The following is a 22,524-nucleotide window of genomic DNA, read 5'->3' as shown; positions in this document are numbered from 1 at the left end:
AAACAATGAAAAAAAAAAAAAAAAAAAAAAAAAAAAAAAAAAAAAAAAAAAGACAACAATCTTTGCCTTGGATAAGCTCACAGTGTAGTGAGGAGGAATAGTTGCAATTCATTGTGATAAGTGCTACGATATGTTGAGAAACTGGGAGTTGGGAAAGTCTTCACAGAGATAACCTTTGAGGAGAGCACTGGAGAATGTGTACGAGTGAACCATAGGGAAAAGGAGAGGAACGGTTTTCCAGGGCAATGAAACAGAGGTGTGAAACAAGGGAACAGAGAGAGCATATGGTACTTGGGGTAGAGTGGCAGTTGTTGAATCTGGAAAGATGGATGCAACCAAATTATGAAAGGTATTTTAAACCATGTGTTAAGGAGTTAGGACTTTTATTTTGAAGGCAGAGGGAACGTCAGAGAAGATTGGCTGTGAAGAGTGACAATCAGAGTATGTCGCTCTTACATATTAGGAAGAGAACCTTGAAAGCAGTATGGAGGTCTATTGAGAATGAGAGACTAGGAACAGGAGACTAGTTGGGAGGCTATTGCTGTAGTCCAGTGAGAGAGCCTGTGGACCCATCATTCATCCTTAAGAAAAAGTAAAGGCAGTCTTTTAAGTCATTGCAATATGCAATATGTGTGGAGGATTTTTGAAGACCTTAAAAAATGCCTAACTCAACAAATGCATAATTCTATATATAGCATCTCTTGCAGTTGTGTGCGTGTGTGTGTGCATGTGTGTGTGTGTGTGTGTGTTTAGTGGAGTGTTCATGTGCTCTACATTTATGTTGCATATGTTTATTTCGTAGCTTTTAAGTTAGTTTTACACAAGTTGTACAACTCACTTTTTCTTGGCAAAATGTTTTAGGTTCAAGGGTTCTCATTTTCAGCCAGATGACTCGCTTGCTGGATATTTTGGAAGATTATTGCATGTGGCGTGGTTATGAGTATTGTCGACTGGATGGACAAACCCCGCATGAAGAAAGAGAGGTGAGGAAGAGAAAATAAAATAAGACTTCAGAAATCAGAGTTCAATTAAGCAATGTGTATCAACATTAGGTAGTTTTGAACTTTTGCCTTTTCTTTAGGTGGGTGCATTGAATTTCTCATTACCATCTTTCTCTCTTCAGTCTTCAATGTGGCTTCCATTCCACTGACTCTTTACAAATCATCTTTTTCAAGGTCTTCAAAGACATCATCACTTATCTAAAGGGCACTACACCATCCCATCCTTATCTTCTCTAACCATGCCTCTCTCTGACCTTTTAAATTACTAACTGTTTCTCACCTTACTCTCTGACCTCCAATTTTATGTTATTTTCTTTTCCTGATTTGCCAGCTATAGCAGACCTTTGCCATTTGTAGAGTTTAATAGTTGAGATTTTGCCAGTTTATAAGCAACCCTAAAGACTCATGAAGCATAGTAATTCGTAAAGGGAATGATCTTGGTTCTTATGGAGCTCTTGTAAAAACTAAATGTGACAACATAGGTATAGGTATTTATCATGAATTTAGACCTTGGGACACTAAAAGATTGGCGTGCAGGAATGGGTCACTTAGTGATTAAGCTTATCTAGTATGCAGTATTTTTCTCAAACATGGAAATTCTTGCAGGTCTTTAGATTATTCCTCACAAATGTCATGGGTCTAATGCGTTTAATACCCTTTAAAGCACTTGTTCTTGGAAGGCTTTGCTAATTTATCTTCTGTTTTCTGTGATCCTTCAGAGCTCTGTCTTTGGCTTCTGTTTTAAGTCCATACAGTAAGTCCTCACTTAATGTCGTTGCAAAAAAAAATTAGCCAAACGTGGTGGCAAGCCCCTGTAATCCCAGCTACTCAGGAGGCTGAGGCAGGAGAATCACTTGAACCCCAGGAGGCGGAGGTTGCAGTGAGCCATATCATGCCATTGCACCACTCCAGCCTGGGCGAAATAATGAGACTCTGTCTGAAAAAAAAAAAAATAGGTTCTTAGAAACTGCGACGTCAAGCAAAACAATGTATGATGAAATCAATTCTATCTTAGGCTAATTGATACGAACAAGATTTAAGTTCTGGCCAGGTGTGTTGACTCATGCCTGTGATACCAACATTTGGGATTGGGAGGCTGAGGCAGGAGGATTGCTTGAGCCCAGTAAAGACTAGCCTGAGCAACATAGCGAGACCCGGTCTCTACAAAAATAAAATAAAATGAAATTTTAAAAAGCATCAGCCAGGCATGGTGGCATGCACCTGTAGTCCCTGCTACTCGGGAGGCCACGGCAGGAGAATGGCTTGAGTCCAGGAGTTTGAGGCCACAATGAGATGTGATTGTGCCACTGCACTTCAAACTGTGTGACAGGACAAGACCCCAATTCCTATGGCATATTTCTGGTCACAAAGACATCATCAAACTTCTAAATAAAGACCAAAACACTTACAATATTAAACAGGGAAATAAATGTGAGCCATACATACATTTAAGAAAGATGAATAAAAACAAGATAATTATTTACCTGCTTATTCCAGTTCAGGATTACAGTGGTTGGAGCTTCTTCTGGCAGCTCAGGACCCCAGGGAGGAACTAGCCCTGGACAGAATGCCATTCCATCACAGGGCATGCTCACACACACACCACTCACACTGGGACCGTGTAGACATGCCAGTTTGCTTTTTGTGCACAGCTTTGGGCTGTGGGAGTGCACAGAGAAAACTCATACAGACATGGGGAGCACATGCAAAACCCATATGGACAGTGGCCCTGGCCAGGAATTGATTGTTTTTTTTTTTTTTTGTCATCAGTTTTATAATGAAACGATGTTACTCGAGGACCTGCTGTACTCATGCTTTGGGTAAAGATCATTATTTTATGGTATAGTGGAAAATGCACTGAACTTGGTTTCAGAAGACCTGAATTTTAGCACCAACTTCACCACTTCGCAGCGTGTGCAAGCCATTTAATTCTCTGAGCCTCAGTACATTTAATTCTATTATAAGGATAATAACACCTAGGCTTCTTTCTCTGACGATGTTGTTGTGAGGATAAGTGGATATAATAGGTATGAGCACAGTTTTAAATGACATATTGCAGTACGTACTGCATGTCATGAAATTGCACACAGGGCTTTCTCCCTTACACCTTTAGGGCCCCATCTCAGGCTACAAGGACTCTCTCTTAGCCAGCATCCCTCTCCTTCCGTAGTTGCAACGGGCACTCCGTTCCTTGTGTGCCTCCTTATTGAATCTGGTTCTAGCATACCGTAGTGTTCACAGCAAGCACACAGACCCTTTTCATATTAAAGGTTTTACTGCTACCTCTATGGGGAAACAGTTGCAATAACATTTATACATTTGAGGACATTTCAAGGCTTACACTATTCCCTGTCCTATAGTTTTTTCACTCTCTCTGAGATGGCAACTTGAAGCGTTACTGAGCTTTTGCTGACTTATTGCTGAGGATTGGTTTCCCCAAATCCATACTAAATATAGGCCCTATGGTACCATTCAGGATGATCCTTGTTCCTAGGACAAAGAGAATACCATGGCAGAGCAGTACGTGCTTTCTGACCGCAAATAGCCAATTTGCATTCCTGACTGAGCTTTCTACTGTTTACCTATTTATGTCCAAATTGTTCTGGTTTTTTAAAATTCCAAACAATGTTATCCCCTCAGAGACTCTGAATTTCATGTATTGACTTTAAATATAGCAAAGTCAGAGCTGTTCCTTTTTTCTTGGAAATGCCCTGCTTTCCCATTATGTTGTCCACACCATCATTTCATCTATTTTCCCAGTAAGAAGAAGACCACGTTTGATTCCTTACTTTGATTGTGTGCCAGCTGTGAATAAGTAATTCTTTCTCAACAGCTCTCAGATTTTCCCTTTCTCCATTACTGCAGCTAAATTCAGCTAACAAAGCCAGTGGTCATCGTCTGACTCAGTTCCTGTAACCTCTGCTTAATTGGCCTCCTCACTTTTGTAGGGAAAGGAACTAACATTTGTCAAGCAACTACTATAAGCTAGGCAACTTAAAGTTCCAATTGAATTCTCCCAGCAGCCCGGTAAAGTATTGGTATAATTTTCTCCATTTGAAACTGTGTCTCAGAGAGATTAAATACTTGCCCAGAATCACAGATGTAATCAGTGGTGAAGTTGTGATTCATGCCCAAGTTTTTGCTATTTCCTCTACACCAAGGTGCCTCTCACTACACCACGCTGCTTTCTATACTGCCCCCTTTACTTGCTCTGCTGACTGTGATGGTGGGAGTCACCTTCTCTGCCTAAAACTTTGACCATGCCATCTATTTATTTTAAAAAGATTGCCCATACTTTGTGATTGTGCAAGTAATATATGACTGCTGAAGGAAGTTTTGAAATTAAATACAAGTATTTCTGGCCAATCTTTTTAGGTATATGTAATATGTATAAGTAATTGGTATATACTTCATATACTATATGTAAAGTACAGTATCCTGATACTTTTTTCTCAATATTATATTGTACTTTTTAATGTCCATAAAAAATAATTGTAAAAGTAATTTTAGGGTAATATTTCACCCTATGGATGTACTGTAAATAATTCATCCCCCTATTGTTGATCATTTAGGTTGTTTCAAAATTTTCACTATTATAAATAATGCTATAGTGAAAGTCCTTATACATAAATCTTTGTGCACATCTCTGATTATTTCCTTAGGATAAATTCCTAGAAGTGGAATTTCTGGGTCAAAGGGTATGAACATTTTTAAGGCTCTTGATGCATATTGCCAAATTGCTTTCCACAAAGGTTGTACCAATTTATACTCCCAGCAGCAATGTATGAGAGTGCCCGTCTCACCGCCCCCTCGTCAACATTGAGTATTATCATTTTTTTTAATCTTCAAAAATGTTATTATGTTGTTTTAGTTTGCATTTATTTGATTACTAGTGAGAATGAACATTATTGTTGTGTTTTCTAACCATTTGTATTTGTTCTGTGAATTGTCTGTTCTTTTTTTCTGCTCATTTTTCTACTGGACTGTTTTTCTAATTAATTTGTATGAGCTCTTTATATAATAAGAATATTCATATTAATTTTAAGATTCTTTACTAAATACCCCTGGATTGTCGTCCTGATTTTCTTCATTACTTACCTGCTTGTTCCTTGTTACCATACTGATAGAAATCTTCTTACTTTCCCCTTTATCCATTGCCCTCATTCCCATTTGTAAACCATTTTCTCTGTTGGTTGATCTTCTAAACTAATCATTCATAAACTAATGGAAATGAAGTTGAGCTTTCTGATACTTCATTCCCCAGATATATTTCAGCTCTCAATTAAAATGTTTTCATTATTATTGTTTTTAAATAATGTAAATGAATTATTACTTGCTTAGTTAAATTTGTCTATGTAATTGTTCTGAATTTGTCTCTATTGATGTAAGCTTTTAAAGATTAGGAACTTCATTTATATAATATACTTTCTACAGAAATTCACACAGTACAGTATAAGTATAGACGCTTAAATATTTTGAAGATGGAAGAATATTATAAAGTATATTTATAAGGAATATTATAAAGTGTGTGAAGATTTTCCATATGTATTTTAAATGATTTTATTTGTTTCTTAAGGACCCTGATAGTCTAATTTTATTTTTCTCTTTTTCTTCTATCCCTCTATCAATTAAAAATAAAGGAAGCAATAGAGGCTTTTAATGCGCCTAATAGTAGCAAATTCATCTTTATGCTAAGTACCAGGGCTGGAGGTCTCGGAATTAACCTGGCAAGTGCTGATGTGGTTATACTATATGATTCAGACTGGAACCCACAGGTTGATCTACAAGCTATGGTTAGTAATCTTTAATGGTGTCAGAAATTTATCATAGCTCTGAATACTATTGCTATTTATACACATAAAGGTCATTTATGATAAAAAGGTAACAATTTTTGAGAGATTTTGTAGAAGTTACAGTCGATTATCCTGGAAAACACAGTTGCTATGCTAATTGCAAAGACAAAAGAAATGAAAGCAAACAACAAACACACCCCAGATCCAACTATAGCATTTTTGTGTTGATTTTGGTTTTTATCACGAAATAGAAATATCAGTTTTTTCCCATTCCTACAGATTGAAGAGGGCACATACATTTGTTTTAATGAAAAGGATTAAAAAACAATCTCTTGTTATTATTCTGCTTAACAACTAAATATATTAAAATCCTTAGTAGTGAAATTAGGAGAGGTAGGATTTTAACTTTCATAAAAAAAATTTTGGGAGAGAAGGCAAAAAGGCAAGAAAGGAATATATTCCAGAAAAACACTTGCTACTTAATGATACCATGCAAAAGCTATTCTACACTTAAAATTTTTTTTAGGGAGCAATTTCTCTGACCTTTCATCATGACACTACAGGTAACCCTTTTGATATTTTGGTGTCATTTATTGAACTAGAGCTACAGCTTCTCTCAATTTGACTCACATTTTCATATAAAGAAATATAATTTAGAAGTAAAAAGATACAAAATAACTTCTTAGGATTTTGAATATATAGCTATGGGATAATTGTCTTTTTGGGGGCAATGAAAAGTCATATGCCAGTGAGGTATAACTTAGAAGGCTTTCCTTTTATAATAGAGAATTGAAAGGGATTGACCACTGGGACATTCCAAAATCAATATGCTTTGGCGTAATTATTACATTACAATGGTATTGAACTACCTGTTTGATATGACTAACTAGGAGTAAGCCCCAGTAAGTTACAGTGTTACTGAACTGGAAAATTTAATAGTGATAGCACTTCATTTCTGTAGAAGTCTTAGTGTACGTCTAATCTTTCAGGATTTGTTGGTTCAGGTTTAATGTGAATATGTGTAGGGTATTGCATTCTGTTTTAAAAATGTGCTGTGTTGAAACTTTGTTACTAGGCTCTAGTGTTTTTATATGTAGTACAAGGCCTGTTTTGAACTTAAATTTTTTTTCTCTACTACCCTCCTCCCTTTACCTATTTGCTCTAGTAGCTTCTGTGTTTTAAAAATACTCTCCCTAGATGGTTTTATACCACTAGAAGTTTGCCACTTGTCACCTGTACCAACTATAAACCATAGAACCAATTCTAGACTACTGAATAGTAAGGATATTAATATCCCATTAATTTTTATAGCTCTACTGCATATCCCTCAGTAAGCAGAAAGAAGTGCCTGATGATGAGATAAAGCAGACTTTTGCCACCATAGCAACCCTTACTAACTACTTAATAAAATTCCTTACTAGTTTGGAAGATGTTTATATTTAGTGGCTTAAAGTTACTTAGTAACTCAATCCAGAAACTTTTGGCTCCCTCTTTTACTCATCTTACAGGTGCTTTGCCCTTTGTCCTGGAAGTTTCCCATTAATGGTACAATATAATATTTGCAGAGTTCTTTGTTCCCAGTGGTCTTTAGATATTCTCAATATTCATCATGCTCTTTTCCAAAGTGTCAGATCAGGAGATAAAGAACTAATTTTATTTTTAGAATTTTACAGCATATGATGGCTATACTCTAAATTTTATCCAGAATATCCAATATCTTATATTAGGACTCTTTCTACTAGGATCGAGCACATCGTATTGGTCAGAAGAAGCCAGTACGTGTATTCCGTCTCATCACTGACAACACTGTTGAAGAGAGGATTGTAGAGAGAGCTGAGATAAAGCTGAGACTTGATTCAATTGTTATACAACAAGGTATTTATACATGGAAACTTAATTAGGTGTTTTTTGTAAAACACATGTAGTTTTCTTCAAAGGAGATTACTTTTAATAAAAGTTGATCAAAATTTGAAAACTTAGAGGAAAAATTGAAACATCACTGTGTATCCCATGAGTCTGTACAATTGTTATGTATCACCTAAAAATAAAAGGAAAAAATTTAAAAATGCTAATTGAGGCCGGGTAAGGTGGGTCATGCCTGTAATTCCAGCACTTTGGGAGGCCGAGGCTGGCAGATCACCTGAGATCAGGAGTTTGAGACCAGCCTGGCCAACATGGTGAAACCCTGTCTCTACTAAAAATACAAAAAATTAGCCAGGTGTGGTGGCGTGCGCCAGTAGTCCCAGCTACTCAGGAGACTGAGGCAGGAGAATTGCTTGAACCTGGGAGGTGGAGGTTGCAGTGAGCTGAGATCGCGCCACTGCACTCCACCTTGGGCGACAGAGCAAGACTCTATCTCAAAACAAACAAACAAACAAAAACTGCTAATTGAAATCTTCTGAATTGAAACCCTAGCATTTAATATATGGAGTAGTTGAACATTACTAGCTTATTCTTGAATGTCAGTAGCATGCTTTTTGAAGTACCTGATATTATTTAGCAGATAAAATGGCTACTTTTAATTTTTTGAAAACACATTAGAGGGTACCTTTTCATATAGAGAAGTTTGATCTGAAAACAAAGTTTGAACATGAAAAAAAGTTTCTGTCCTTCTGGGTTTTTCTTTTTTTTTTTTTTTTTTTTTTTTTTTGAGACGGAGTCTCGCTCTGTGGCCCAGGCTGGAGTGCAGTGGCTGGATCTCGGCTCACTGCAAGCTCCGCCTCCCGGGTTCACGCCATTCTCCTGCCTCAGCCTCCCGAGTAGCTGGGACTACAGGCGCCCGCCACCTCGCCCGGCTAGTTTTTTGTATTTTTTAGTAGAGATGGGATTTCACCGGGTTAGCCAGGATGGTCTCGATCTCCTGACCTCGTGATCCACCCATCTCGGCCTCCCAAAGTGCTGGGATTACAGGCTTGAGCCACCGCGCCCGGCCTGTCCTTCTGGGTTTTAACTGAGTTTTACAGAAGGGAATTCATATAGAAATAGAAAGTATGTTAGAAGAAAAACTTGTAGGGTTGTTCATTAAACAAATAATCTTAATGCTCACTAATTTTTTGTTCTTTTAAAGCTTTATGGATGGCTAAATGTGGTAATGTCTGATTAGAATGATTATGCCTTCTTTGGAATATAATTGATTGAATATGTACAATTTCAATTTTTATCATTAGGAAGACTCATTGATCAACAGTCTAACAAGCTGGCGAAAGAGGAAATGTTACAAATGATACGGCATGGAGCCACCCATGTTTTTGCTTCTAAAGAGAGTGAGTTGACAGATGAAGACATTACAACAATTCTGGAAAGAGGGGAAAAGAAGGTTAGTTAAAATAGCATTTTATTTTCATGCTGGATTGTTTTAATATCAGCATACTTCAGCATGCTTATATTTTCATTGTACATGTTTGTCTACATTATCTACATGTTTCAGGTAACTCATATTGTCTCCAACAACTTGTAGATCTATTTCCAGGGGTAGATTAAGGCTTAAAAACTTTTTTTTTGGTGAGAAAGACTAAGAAGCAGGGTTTAAAATTGAGTGACCTTATATCTAATGCTTTATTGAAAATACTATACCTAAAAGCCAAGTAAATTTTGTGTTTAATCACATGTATAAGGAATACATTTTTTTAAATTAGAGACAGGGTTTTGCTCTGTCACCCAGGCTGGAGTGCAGTGGTGCAATCATAACTCACTGTAGCCTCTACCTCCTGGGCTCACGTGATCCTCCCACCTCAGCCTCCAGAGTAGCCGGGACCACAGGCATGTACCAACATGCACATCCTGTTAATTTTCTTTTTTAGAGACAGGGTCTTGCTTTGTTGCCCAGGCTGATCTTGAACCTCTGGCCCCAAGTGAGCCTCCCATCTCTGCCTCCCAAAGCACTGAGATTATAGGCATGAGCCATCATGCCTGACCAGGACTATATTTTTATTATATATATATATATATATATATTTTGCCGTGGACTAGAAATCATCTACTGATACATTGGTTAATTGAAAATCTTTTATAAAACATTTCATGAAATACTAAATCACTATTTGTTAAAGCATAATAAGTTGTTTCAGAATATTGTAATTTTGTATTTAATTCACCTTCCCCTCTCCACACATTATGGATAATTTTAAACATAATTAGACAGAGAAGTATAATGAGTCCCGAAGTACTTATCACCTGTTTCTAACAACCATCAACCAGTCCCGTTCTGCTTATATGCCCCATTATCTTTTCCCCTCCTTGGATTATTTTGAAGCAAATCTCAGACATACTTCAGCTGTAAATAGTTCACTGTGTATTTCTAAAATAGAAGGACTCTTTAAAGATAGTCATTATAACATTGTCTCACCTGAAAAACCCCAATACTTCTTTTTTGTTTGTTTGTTTGAGACAGCGTCTCACTCTGTCGCCCAGGCTGGAGTGCAGTGGCCGGATCTCGGCTCACTGCAAGCTCCGCCTCCCGGGTTTACGCCATCCTCCTGCCTCAGCCTCCCGAGTAGCTGGGACTACAGGCGCCCACCACCTCACCCGGCTAGTTTTTTTGTATTTTTTAGTAGAGACGGGGTTTCACCATATCAGCCAGGATGGTCTCGATCTCCTGACCCCGTGATTCGCTCGTCTCGGCCTCCCAAAGTGCTGGGATTACAGTCTTGAGCCAGCGCACCCGGCCAACCCCAATAATTCTTTAATAACACCAAATATCCAGTTAGTATTCAAATTTACAATTGTTTCATAAATATTTATACTTAAAAAGTTTTCTTTTTGTTTTTAAATCAGAATGCAAATCAGAATACAAATTGCCATTGGTTGAGATTTCATCCCTATCTTTTAAAATCTATAGGCCCCTTCTCCTGCCATATATTGTATTCCTTGTAATTTATTTGGTGAAAAGACTAGGTTGTTTGCCTTTTGACTTAATCACAGTGTGGATTTTGCTGATTTCATCTCCATGGTGTATTTTACTATGTTTGTTACATATTTTGTAAACTGGTTGAATTTGCTTTTCAGAAGAATTTTGTAGTTCAGGTAATAACCTGCATTTTGAATAATCTTGTGTTAATATGTTTCATATTGGTATGCAAAATGTGTTATGTTAGTCCATTTTGTCTTTCGCTTAGCTTTAGCTATTTGTCCCATTTAAATTATGCAAGAGCGATTATGATGTGGCTACAACTTCACTGATAAAAGATTTTAAAGAAAGCCTAAGTGAGAGTACTTAGGAAGCACCATTTAAATATTTGAAATACTTGGGCAAGTAAAATTTACACTTCAAGTTTGATGTTAGCATTGCATTCATACCTTGTAAATTAGCAGACTGGATATTTCATGTCAAAACCTGACTATTAAAAAGGTAGAGATTCCACAGACTTTTACAAGTAATTCAGTGATTATTTTCTCATTTCAATGTATTCATCTTTAGACTGCAGAGATGAATGAGCGCCTGCAAAAAATGGGAGAGTCTTCTCTAAGAAATTTTAGAATGGACATCGAACAAAGTTTATACAAGTTTGAAGGAGAAGATTATAGAGAAAAACAGAAGGTAACTTTTTACTCTCAACCATTAGAACCTCAAATGAGCATTTCTCCCCATAACAATTACAAAATAACACTGGCATTTACCTATTATAATACCCTGCTCTAGAGTGAAATTTGATATAGGTCTAGAGATCTCATGCAAGGTTTATCTTTCATATATTTTACTGGTTTATCGTCATCATCATCATCATCATTTTTGCTGTTGCTGCTGCTGCTGCTACAACTACTACTGCTAGTACTACTTTTGTTATTGAGAAGCAGAGTAGGATTGAGGTTGAATTCCTGAATTCTGGAGCTGAAATCTCAACTTTTGTCACTAATTAAGTGACTGTGGGTATTCTCAGTTTTCTCACTTATCAAATGGAGGTTATAATAGTTACATCATAGAGGGATTCTGATGATGAAATGAGTTAATACTCATAAAGTTATTAGAATAGTGCCTGGCACTTAATGTTAACTATATGAATAATAATATTAGTAACATTTAGTTACTTAAATGCAGAAGGACTTTGTTACATGTGGTCTGTTGAAGAAACGGGGGTTTTATCTATCTTGTTTTTTAAACTGAAATTAAGGCTGGATTTTTAAAACTTTTTAAATTACTTTAGACTTACAGAATAGTTGTAAAAATAGTACAGAGCTAACCTATATCCTTCACTCAGCTTCCCCTAATATTAACAGTTTACATGTTAGTATAATGATCACAACCGGGAAATTAACACCAGTTTTTCTCCTAATGTCCTTTCCTGTGCCAGGAAAAGGATATTGGTTAATTATCTAATTAACTGGTGTTAGATTCCAGGGGATCTAATCTAGTATCCCACATTGCATTTCTTTAAAAATAGACTTTATTATTTTTTCCTTTTATTTTTAGTTGACACATGTTAATTGTACATATTTATGGGATGCAGAGTGATATTTTGTTACATATATACAATGTGTAATGATCAAATCAGGGTAATTGGTATATCTACTGTCTTAGCACATTTGTGTTGCTGTGAAAGGATACCTGAGGCTCATGGTTCTACAGGCTGTAAGAGAAGCATGGCATCAGCATCGGCTTCTGGTGAGGGGCTCAGCCTGCTTTCGCTTATGGAAGAAGGCAAAGGAGAGCCGGCGTATGTAAAGACCACATGGTCGAGACAGAGAGACAGTGCCAGAGAGAAGAGGGAAATGCTAGGCTCTTTGTCAGGAGCTAATAGAGTGAGAGAACTCACTCATTACCTCGAGGACTACACCAAGCCCTTCATGAGAGATCTGCCCCCATGACCCAAACAATTCCTATTGGGCCCCACCTCCAACATTGGGGATCAAATTTCCATGTGAGATTTAGGGGACAAACATATCCAAACTATAGCATTCTGCCCCTGTCCTCCCAAATCTCATGTCCTTCCCACATTGCAAATTATAATCATTCCATCCCAATGGTCCTCAAAAGTCTTAGCTTGTTCCAGCATCAGCTAAGAAGTCCAAAGTCTCATCTCAGTCCCAACACAAATTTCTTACAGCTGTGAGCCTGTAAAACGAAAAGCAAGATACTTATTTCTAAGATACAATGGTTATATAGGCATTGGGTAAACATTTCCATTCTGAAAGAGAGAACCAAGCCCCATGCAAGTCCAAAACCCAGCAGGGTAGACATTAAATCTGAAAGCTCCAAAATGATCTCCCTTGACTTTGTGTCCCACATCCTGGGCACACTAGTGTGAGAGATGGGGTCCTGAGCACTTGGGCAGCCCTGCCTCCAGGGCTTTGCTGGGTACAGCCCATGTGGCTGCTCTCATGAATTGGAGTATGGTGCCTGCAGCTTTTCTAGATAGGAGTTGCTCGATGCTGGTGGCTCTATAATTCTAGGGTCCCTGTAACACCCCCAATTCCACTAGGCAGTGCCCTTGTTGGGGACTTTCCGTAGGAGTTCCAACCTCACATTTCCACTCAGCATTGCCTTAGTAGAGTCGCTCCACAGGGCAGCCAGCGCCCCTGTAACAGGCTTCTGCCTGGAAATCCAGGCTTTCTAATACATCCTCTGCCATTTTTTCCTCTGTAATTGATAAATACCTTGTGGGGAGATCTTTCTCAAACTCTTACTCACTGATTTTAGCATGTATTGGTGGAGCTTGCCTGCAGTAGTTATTGTGGTGTTTCCCTAATGGTAATTTTGTTTTTTCTTCATTTCACCTATATGTATTTATTAATTGATATTTTTCTGTGTGGAAGATCTACCCCTTCTCCCCAATTTATTTGTATCTTCAGTTATTTATTTATATCAGTATGGACTCATGGATGTTTTGAGTTACAATCTAGTTCTATCTTTACATATTTTGTTGCTCAAATTGCTCCATAAAGCTGTTATATTTTTGAACTGATGGAAATGAATTTTCTTAAAATAAAAAAGCTCATTCTTAGGTACTTATTTTACTGAAAATGAGAAGAGCCATTTTGGTTTTGCATTTTAGCTAGTATGCTGATAATGCTTTGTTTCTGTTATTGCTTCTGATAGCTTTTAGTTTCTTGACTTGTATTTGTCAGATTGTCCTATCTCTAATCTTCACTTAGACTGCTTATATTTTATCCTGCTGAGATGGAGGTGATGGCCTATCTGCACAGGGTGGAAATTGCCTTTCTAATATGCTTTTGAGATCTCATTATGTGATATAAATTTTATTAATTTTACAATTATTCCTACAGACTTATGGGTACTAGGAGTGTTTTATAAAGTGGAAAAATTTTAAACAATTAAGTCTAAATACCAGTGGAGCTTCTTATCCGCATTTTTAGAGAAAAGTTAGTAAAATTCTTGTCTATCTCTAACTGGTTTCCATGTGCTTCTAATTTTAGCAAAGTAATGATGCATAGATAAAGAGAATTTTAATAACTATGATGACTTGTATTTTTATAATTAAATGTCTGACAGTAACAGTGATGTCCAGAATCACATTTTTTCTGAATATTCTAAGCTGAGATTATATTTTATTTCTGCCTCTGTATTTTCTAGATAGGTTCTTAAAATAGGTTTAAATTATCTTTTGAGGAGAAGTGAAAACTTGAAAGAATATCATTTATAAATCATGGAAATTATACATTGAGGTAGATTTTCATATATGGTATGTTGAATCAGTTGCATTACTTTTACAACCATACCTGGTAAATTAAGTCATGATGGCTGTGATCCTGAATAAATTAACCCAGATAAGTTAGCATTAATGTACTCTTATGTGAAATAAACTAACTCAGTATGATTTATTCTTTTTTTGAAAGTTGAGGAATTGGCCTTTAATGTTTGTTTCAAATTTGAATGCCTAGACCATCAAACAAGTATAGGTTAAATAGCTAAATACATCACTTGTAGAATGTAAGTTTAAACTATTATTAATTTAGTTTTACTCCAATTGAGAAAGATAAGATATTGGTTATTTATGGCCGGGTGCGGGGGCTCACGCCTATAATCTCAGTACTTTGGGAGGCTGAGGAGGGTGGATCACGAGGTCAGGAGATTGAGACCATGGTGAAACCCCGTCTCTACTAAAAATACAAAAAATTAGCAGGGCATGGTGGCGGGTGCCTGTAGTCCCCGCTACTCGGGAGGCTGAGGCAGGAGAATGGTGTGAACCTGGGAGACGGAGTTTGCAGTGAGCTGAGATCGCGCCACTGCACTCCAGCCTGGGTGACAGAGTGAGACTCCGTCTCAAAAAAAAAAAAAAAAAAAAAAAAAGAGTATATATATATATATATATATAGAGAGAGAGAGAGAGAGAGAGAGAGGTTATTTATAAAATATCTCTTTCAATACAGTCACTTCACATTAATCCATCTGAAAGAAAAGCGAAATTTGTTTCATTGCTGTGGGAATTTCTAATTTTACCTAATAATCTCATTATAATATTGATATCTCATAGGCTCTTAGATGGTCATTTATGCTAAGTTTCTTGTAATTAAGAAATCTCATCTTTAGCATCTAAGACAGATATGCAGCCTCTGAACACTGCAGTGTTGGGAATCTTACCCCTCTCAGGGCAATTTGTTTCACTGTTTCATATTCTCTGGTTCTCAGAAAACTTTTTATTTGAGTTACAAGTTCCTTGATGAAAGAGATTATTTTATTCATCTGTATATCCCTGACACTGACTTGCACACAGTACAGTAGGTACTTAATTAATAGTTAAGTTATATTGAGTAGCCATTTTACTTTCTCTAACTTTCCATATTGGTTTTAATCTTATGGATCAACAAAGAACTGTGTTCTTTTCTATTTGATAGACTTTCACATATGCAAATGTCACCATTGTGTCTGTCTTTAGCCATTACTTCTGTAGGCACTGTGAGAATTTGTAAATCTCTAACCATCCTGGTCATCTTGGTTTATTATCCACTCTTAAAATATGATGCCACGGTTGGAATTCAGCCCTTATATTAGATCAAGTAGAGTGAGACAACTAATGGTGGATTAATGCCCCTTTTTATGTAAAGACTAGATCTAGGCTAAGGATTGAAATAAAGAAAAATATGGATTGGGAAGCCATTTCTCAGACTCCAGAACATTGTAGTGTCAGTTTTGTTTGTTGACTGTTAAATTATATTTTCTAGCTGATAATAGGGTAAAATTGGTAATGCTGCCAAATCATGGTTCATGCTACTTTGGATGTTTAATAATATCTTGTATTTAACTCTTGGCAGTTTACTTAATGCTTTCACATATATGATCATATGTAATCCTTAAGGTAGGTATTACTATTCTCATTTTGCAGATGGAAAAACATAATTTCCCCAAAGTTATATGACTAGTGAAGTAGCAGAATCTAGGTCTTTCCGTTTCCACGAACTTTTCCAACTCTGCCATACCTACGTTTCCAGAAGGTCTCATTTGAACGTTTCTCTTTATTTGAAGGGATATATGCTTGTCATGTTGATATTTATTGTTTACCCCTTTCATCTGTTTCTAATTCATACACTTAACTACAGTTACCATAGGCGATGTTACTCTTCCTTCTATATTAGCTACCTTTATTTCATTTGACAAAACAAAACAAAACAAAAGCAGATTGTACAGATTCTTCTCAATCACCAAGGAAGAACTAATTTTTAAACATACTTTGAAATAAAAATAAAGAAAACTGTCTTTGCATCTAAACTTGGTGTACCACTATGTTTTGGAACTTTGGAGGTAAATTGTGATTTATAAGGCAAGTTTTGATTCTTCCTGGTGGCTTTTGCTTTCTTATGTTTCTGCAGCCTTGATGTACTTGATTTTGTTAAAACTGTTTGGAGTCATTAAACCCCTTGTTTTTGTTTGTTGTGTATAGCTTGGCATGGTGGAATGGATTGAACCTCCTAAACGAGAACGCAAAGCAAACTACGCAGTGGATGCCTACTTTAGAGAGGCTTTGCGTGTCAGCGAGCCAAAGATTCCAAAGGTAAAACTGTACAAGGCCAGTTTTTATGTCCTAAAGTAGATTTCTCTTGCAACATGATCTATGGGTCAGGTTTACTTATATCATTGCCAAATCATAGTCTCTAAAATATAACAGTGCAAAAAAGTATTTGATTTGGCCCAGCCATATAAATGGATTTTATTGTATTTATTGTTCCATATATAACAGAAATAGCAAAAGATAAGTAAGTTTACTTCCTGTACTGAAAAGAACTATATATAATATATTTTCCTCTCATAGGCTCCACGGCCTCCAAAACAGCCAAATGTTCAGGATTTTCAATTTTTCCCACCACGCTTATTTGAGCTCCTGGAAAAGGAAATTCTTTATTATCGGAAGACGATAGGCTATAAGGTATTTTTTCCATTTTTTAGATTAATTTAATATAATATTTAAAAATAATTTAATCTGTTAATCTAGACTAGAAGGTGTTGCATTTTGAGAGACTGTAACAGTAAATCACAACAGTGATGCTTTTAAAACCAAAGAGGAAGTTTAACTAGATGTAAAACATCTAACTACTCAATCACCAGTACAGTCATCACTAAATGAGATTAATGAAGGATTATGCAATATTTCAAAATAGTAATAACAACATATTATTTTTATAATGCCAGTCTTTGAATAGTTAAAGAATATGTAGAGAGAACAATAGGTATGCAGTTAAAAGCAAATATTAATATATGATAGGAAATTTTTGATCATTTCCTTAATAGGTCCAAGAAATAGTATTTCTGTCTTTATTGCTTATAGGTTGCTGAAAGCCTTGCTGGTGGGTAGTAGATTGTAGTCACTTAGGTGTTAAAGATAATGATAAACTTGATAGTGAATTATACAATTTTAAAATGATCTTTTGGTATTTGGAATTCTTATTTATATAGGTAGATAGAATCCTAGTTTTCATGAGTGAAATTTAATATTTGTCACACTAAATCTGTCGTATTGAGAGAGTAAGCATACCAGGTAATTTCTGTATGTTGAAACTGACTTCCTAGTGAATGGAGAGAGATGACTAAAGGTATAATAATCACTAATATTAAAACATTATAAAATATTGGCTGGGCGCAGTGGCTCATGCCTGTAATCCCAGCACTTTGGGAGGCTGAGGCAGGAGGATCACTTGAGGTCAGGAGTATGAGACCAGCCTTGCCAACATGGCAAAACCCTGTGTCTACTAAAAATACAAAAATTAGCTGGGTGTGGTGGCAGGTGCCTGTAATCCCAGCTACTCGGGAGGCTGAGGCAGGAGAATCGCTTGAACCTGGGAGGTGAAGGTTGCAGTGAGCTGAGATCGTGCCACTGCACTCCAGTCTGGGTGACAGAGGGAGACTCCGTCTCAAAAATAAAATAAAATGAAATAAATAAAATACTAACACAATTTTAATTTTATGAAGTGTTCTGTTTTATGAATTAACAGCTCTGTTTTAAATTTTATTTTGTAAACCTTTATCACAACTGGAACTGTGACCCATTATTTTAATTAGTAGCTGGAATGTGCCTAGAAAAGCTCCATGTATATAAGATACTTATATCTTAACTCATTTATATTTTGGAGCTAGAATAGATCTTTAGGGTGAACATTCACATAAGACATAAAACTAGTTTCAAAGAAAGTGAAAACAGTGATACACCAGAAGAAACAGGTAAGTTATAGGTTCAAATGCAAAACAAAAATAGGAAAATTAATACTTATTAACAATAATTATTATTTAATAATGAAGTAGTTACCTTATGAGGTAAACAAATACATATCTCATTAAGGTTTATAATAATTTTAGGTTTAGAATATTATTTTCTGTTACTTTCATTAACTGTTATTAGTGAGACTTGAAAGGAGAATTAATTGAAATGTTAGACCTCAGTAATAAATCAAATATTTGCATAGAACATTTTATAAGTTACAAAGTGCTTAACACATACTGAGGTTGTTGATTCCTAACAACCTCATGAAGTAGGTGTTATTATCATCACCATTTAATAGGTGAGGAAACTGAAGTTCAGAGAGGTTAAATGACCTTGTTCAAGATCGTGGAGCTAACAGGGTTGCCATGGGTCCTGGTCTCACAACCAGTTTCTCAGTATTCAGATGTTCTGTTCATTCTACTCAGACATTCTGGGCTCTTTCTGCATGTGATGAAACCCTGTTTCTTTCTGCAGTCCTAAATAAGGACTGTGTTTACAATGGTGTGGCATGACATTTGGGAGTTAGGCCAAGTGGTAGTTGAGTAGCAACAATTAAAAAAATCATCTCTGATATAACTTTAATGCTCCTTCTTTGGAGATACTGAAATTTTGTTCCCCATGATAATTTACAGTGCCCACCACATTCTGGCCATGGGTCTGGTTTGAATATAAACAGTACCTTTCATTACAGGCAGTTTGTGGTTAGGGATGAAGTCTTACAGTGACTCTTTGGGTGGTGGCCAGCTGTAAGGAGATGGAGAAGAGAGGAAATCTCAGAAGATGGAGGAATGAAGGGACAGCTATTAAGGGTGGTAGAAAGGAAGGGGAAGAGGAGGGGGAAGTGTAAGTATTATAGAGGAAAGGGATGAATAGGGAGAGGGGAGATAGATGGCATGGAATTCGTGCTATTGCACCTTATTGTTTGCTCTTCCTCGTTTCCCTGAAAGAAGCAAGAGGAGAGGGAGAAAGAGTAAAAAGAGGACCTTTTTACAGAGTTTAATACCTGTTTATTGAGCACTCCTCTGTGCCAGGTACTGGGCCAAGCACTTGGGTTAAAGCAGTGAATAAGACAGTCTTTCACCTCATGGAGCTTACATTCTAATAGAGGAGATAGGCATTAGATACTACAGTATAATAGTGGTGGCATTTGTGTGGTTCTGTGCTTACAAGTGGTGCTAATGAAGGGAATATAACATGGGTATCTCATGTGGACTGGGAGATCAGGGAAGCGTTCCCTAAGGAAGTGTCATTTAAGCTGAGTTTCCAGAGATGTGAATAAGCTAAGTGAAGTGTGGGATAGAAAAGCTGAGGCAGGTGGTACCTCATATGCAAAGGTCTTGAGGTGGGAAGGAGGATGGCTCCTTCTGGGAGCTCTAAGAAAGCCAGTGTCGTTAGGGACTGTTAAGAAAGAGGGTGACTTGAGATGAGGCTGCTGAGTGGGTAGAGTCAAATCATATGGAGGGCTTTGTAGGTCATATTAATGAAGTTGAACTTTAGCTTTAGAGTAAAGGAAACCCACTGAGATGTTTTTAAGGCAGGGAAGTGGGTGGGCGGGTGGTAAAGTAATACTAATAGCAGATACTTAGTCCTTACATGTGTTACTTATTGTTCCAAGTTATTTATAAATGTTAGCTCATTATCCTTCTAACAGCCCTTGAACTACATCCTTATTTTACAGATGAGGAAACTGAAGCATAGAAAGGTTGAGTCATTTGCCCTGAATAATTTTCTCAAGGTCATACAACTTATAAATGGTAAATTATGATCAGATTTACATTTTTTTTTTTTTTTTTTTTTGAGACGGAGTCTGGCTCTGTCACCAGGCTGGAGTGCAGTGGCGCGATCTTGGCTCATTGCAACCTCTGCCTCCCGGGTTCAAGGGAATCTCCTGCCTCAGCCTCCCCAGTAGCTGGGACTACAGGCGCATGCCACCAAGTCCAGCTAATTTTTGTATTTTTAGTAGAAATGGGGTTTCACTGTGTTGGCCAGGATGGTCTCGATTTCTTGATGTCTTGATCTGCCCGCCTCGGCCTCTCAAAGTGCTGGGATTACAGGTGTGAGCCTCCGCGCCTGGTCCAGATTTACATTTTTAAAAGATCACTTTGACTGCGATGCAGAGAATGGCAGGTTTATCCAAGGAAACCAGCCAGGAGGCTGTTGAAGTATCAGAATGAGAAGATGGTGGCGACTTGGACTGCGGTGGTGGTGGTGGAAGGAAAACCAGTCCCCTACTCCTCTACTCCTAGCCTTGTGCTCTCTTCAGCCGCATCCTAGATTGCTTCCGTATTGTCTTAAGACTTGCCTTGATCCTCCCTATACATGCTTAGCTGAGGATTTACGAGACAAATAAGAATACCTTCTGGATATTGGTTCTTTCTGGACCTTGTCTCTTCCATTCTTTACTAGGAACTGTGGACCTGAGCTAAGGTGGGTTCTTTAATTGGGTGGTTTTTTGTTTGAGTTCAGAGAATAGACAGATTAGCAGGCATGTTAATCATCTTAAAAAGCTCCCTTTTAAGGATGATGTGATATGTAACCATTAGACATATCTTCTCAAGGCGTAGCTAGCATTGCTTTATTTCCCCCTCATACCTTCAGAAAACTCATCAGGGCCACAAAGTGAATGGAACACTAGTTTATCCTCAAATGAACAAAACAAAACTGCTTTAGTGGAGTTACCTGGTATTCTGTATACACAGATTCTCAAAAAGGGACTCTTTCCCCATTTTCTGCCTAAAGGATTGTTAGCCAAGGGGAGATAGGTGATACCCATAGCTATGGGCACTGTGGTTCATGGTTACGTTTTATCTGTGTTGAGTCCCCAAAGGCTTATTCTGTTGTGATTTGGAGTGGGGCTAGTGAAGGGCTCACAAGTTTTGAAGCAGTTGGTAGAGAGCGGTTTCCTTGTACTTCCTGGTTATTTGCATTTTTATTTTCTATTTTGCTCCCCCTTTCCCACCCTCATATTCAGCACAAGGTCACAGCAATATTGCTGATAATAAGATCTGGAGTTAAAGAGTTTTGTTTTATTTGAAGGTGAGAGAAGTATTTGTTTTGCCCTAACCACTTGGTGGACAGCAGTACATGATGTGCCTATTCTTGCTGTTATCTAGGCTTTGACCTTAGGCATATTCAAAAGCTTCATTGCTCTTTCGACTTAAAGGACTTGTTATTTAATGCATGCAATCACTTGGTCACTAAAACCTTTATATTGGAAGAGGATGACTTAATTGAACTTTCAATTGCAGCATAAAAAATCCAGAATATCTGGACATTCCATTGAGTCTAACACCGGGAATGCAAGAGTTTTGCCACATTTGAAGCTTAAGAAAGCTGTAGAACATTCTAACATTTATCCCCAATAAAAAATTCTTGAGGGACAAATATAAACATTTGATAAATGGAGAAAGTTCCATAATCTTTGTCAGTTTTGGTAATGTGTCATTGGGGGCCACCTATTTTTTCAGTGGTAGAACTAAAATGTGAGCTGATTTCAGGTTACTGCTTTTATTTTGTGTGGTGTCACATTTAATTCAGTATTCCATATTTTCTATGCAATGCTTGCTAAACTACTCCTAAGAAACAAGGCCAAAAAAATTTTTCACTACTTCATGGAATACAGTTCTTAATCACGAATTCCTTAGCATCTGACTAGAAATCCAAATAATAATTGAGATTTTTCCTGTAGAAAGATAACTTTTTATATATTGTGTTGCTGGAGATCATAATGAGACATAGAGTATGAAGACTTTAAATACCTCCTACTTATCTATTCAGTACTATTGGTCTGTAATTTGTCTGCTTAATTTTTTTTTTTTTTTTTTTTTTGAGACAGAGTCTCACTGTCTCGCTGAGGCTGGAGTGCAGCGGCACTGTGTCAGCTCACTGCAACCTCCATCTCCTGGGTTCAAGCAATTCTCCTGCCTCAGCCTCCCGAGTAGCTGGGATTACAGGCACCCATCACCACACCCAGCTAGTTTTTATAATTTTAGTAGAGACGGGGTTTCACCATGTTGGCCAGGCTGGTCTCGAACTCCTAACCTCAAGTGATCCACCCACCTTGACCTCCCAAAGTGCTGGGATTAC

The 22,524-nt window shown here is 37.2% G+C and overlaps 1 protein-coding gene across 3 annotated transcripts in view; it reads left to right on the top strand.

The window, feature by feature from the left end:
- SMARCA1 (SWI/SNF related, matrix associated, actin dependent regulator of chromatin, subfamily a, member 1) overlaps positions 1-22,524 on the top strand; it is a 77,372-nt gene that overhangs the window by 26,205 nt on the left and 28,643 nt on the right. For 2 of the 3 annotated variants that reach the window (XM_025373001.1, XM_025373003.1), the window contains exons 12-19: positions 862-983; positions 4,664-4,699; positions 5,642-5,794; positions 7,537-7,669; positions 8,962-9,110; positions 11,211-11,330; positions 16,627-16,737; positions 16,996-17,109. In XM_025373001.1, coding sequence (XP_025228786.1) covers positions 862-983; positions 4,664-4,699; positions 5,642-5,794; positions 7,537-7,669; positions 8,962-9,110; positions 11,211-11,330; positions 16,627-16,737; positions 16,996-17,109 — 938 coding nt within the window. The remainder of the gene's footprint in view (positions 1-861; positions 984-4,663; positions 4,700-5,641; positions 5,795-7,536; positions 7,670-8,961; positions 9,111-11,210; positions 11,331-16,626; positions 16,738-16,995; positions 17,110-22,524) is intronic. The other variant, XM_025373002.1, reaches the window with a different exon arrangement.

The sequence above is a fragment of the Theropithecus gelada genome, chromosome X (assembly GCF_003255815.1).
Source record: "Theropithecus gelada isolate Dixy chromosome X, Tgel_1.0, whole genome shotgun sequence".
Taxonomy (NCBI): domain Eukaryota; kingdom Metazoa; phylum Chordata; class Mammalia; order Primates; family Cercopithecidae; genus Theropithecus; species Theropithecus gelada.
Note: the sequence above shows the minus strand (reverse complement) of the source record. Positions and strands in the feature narration are given on the sequence as shown.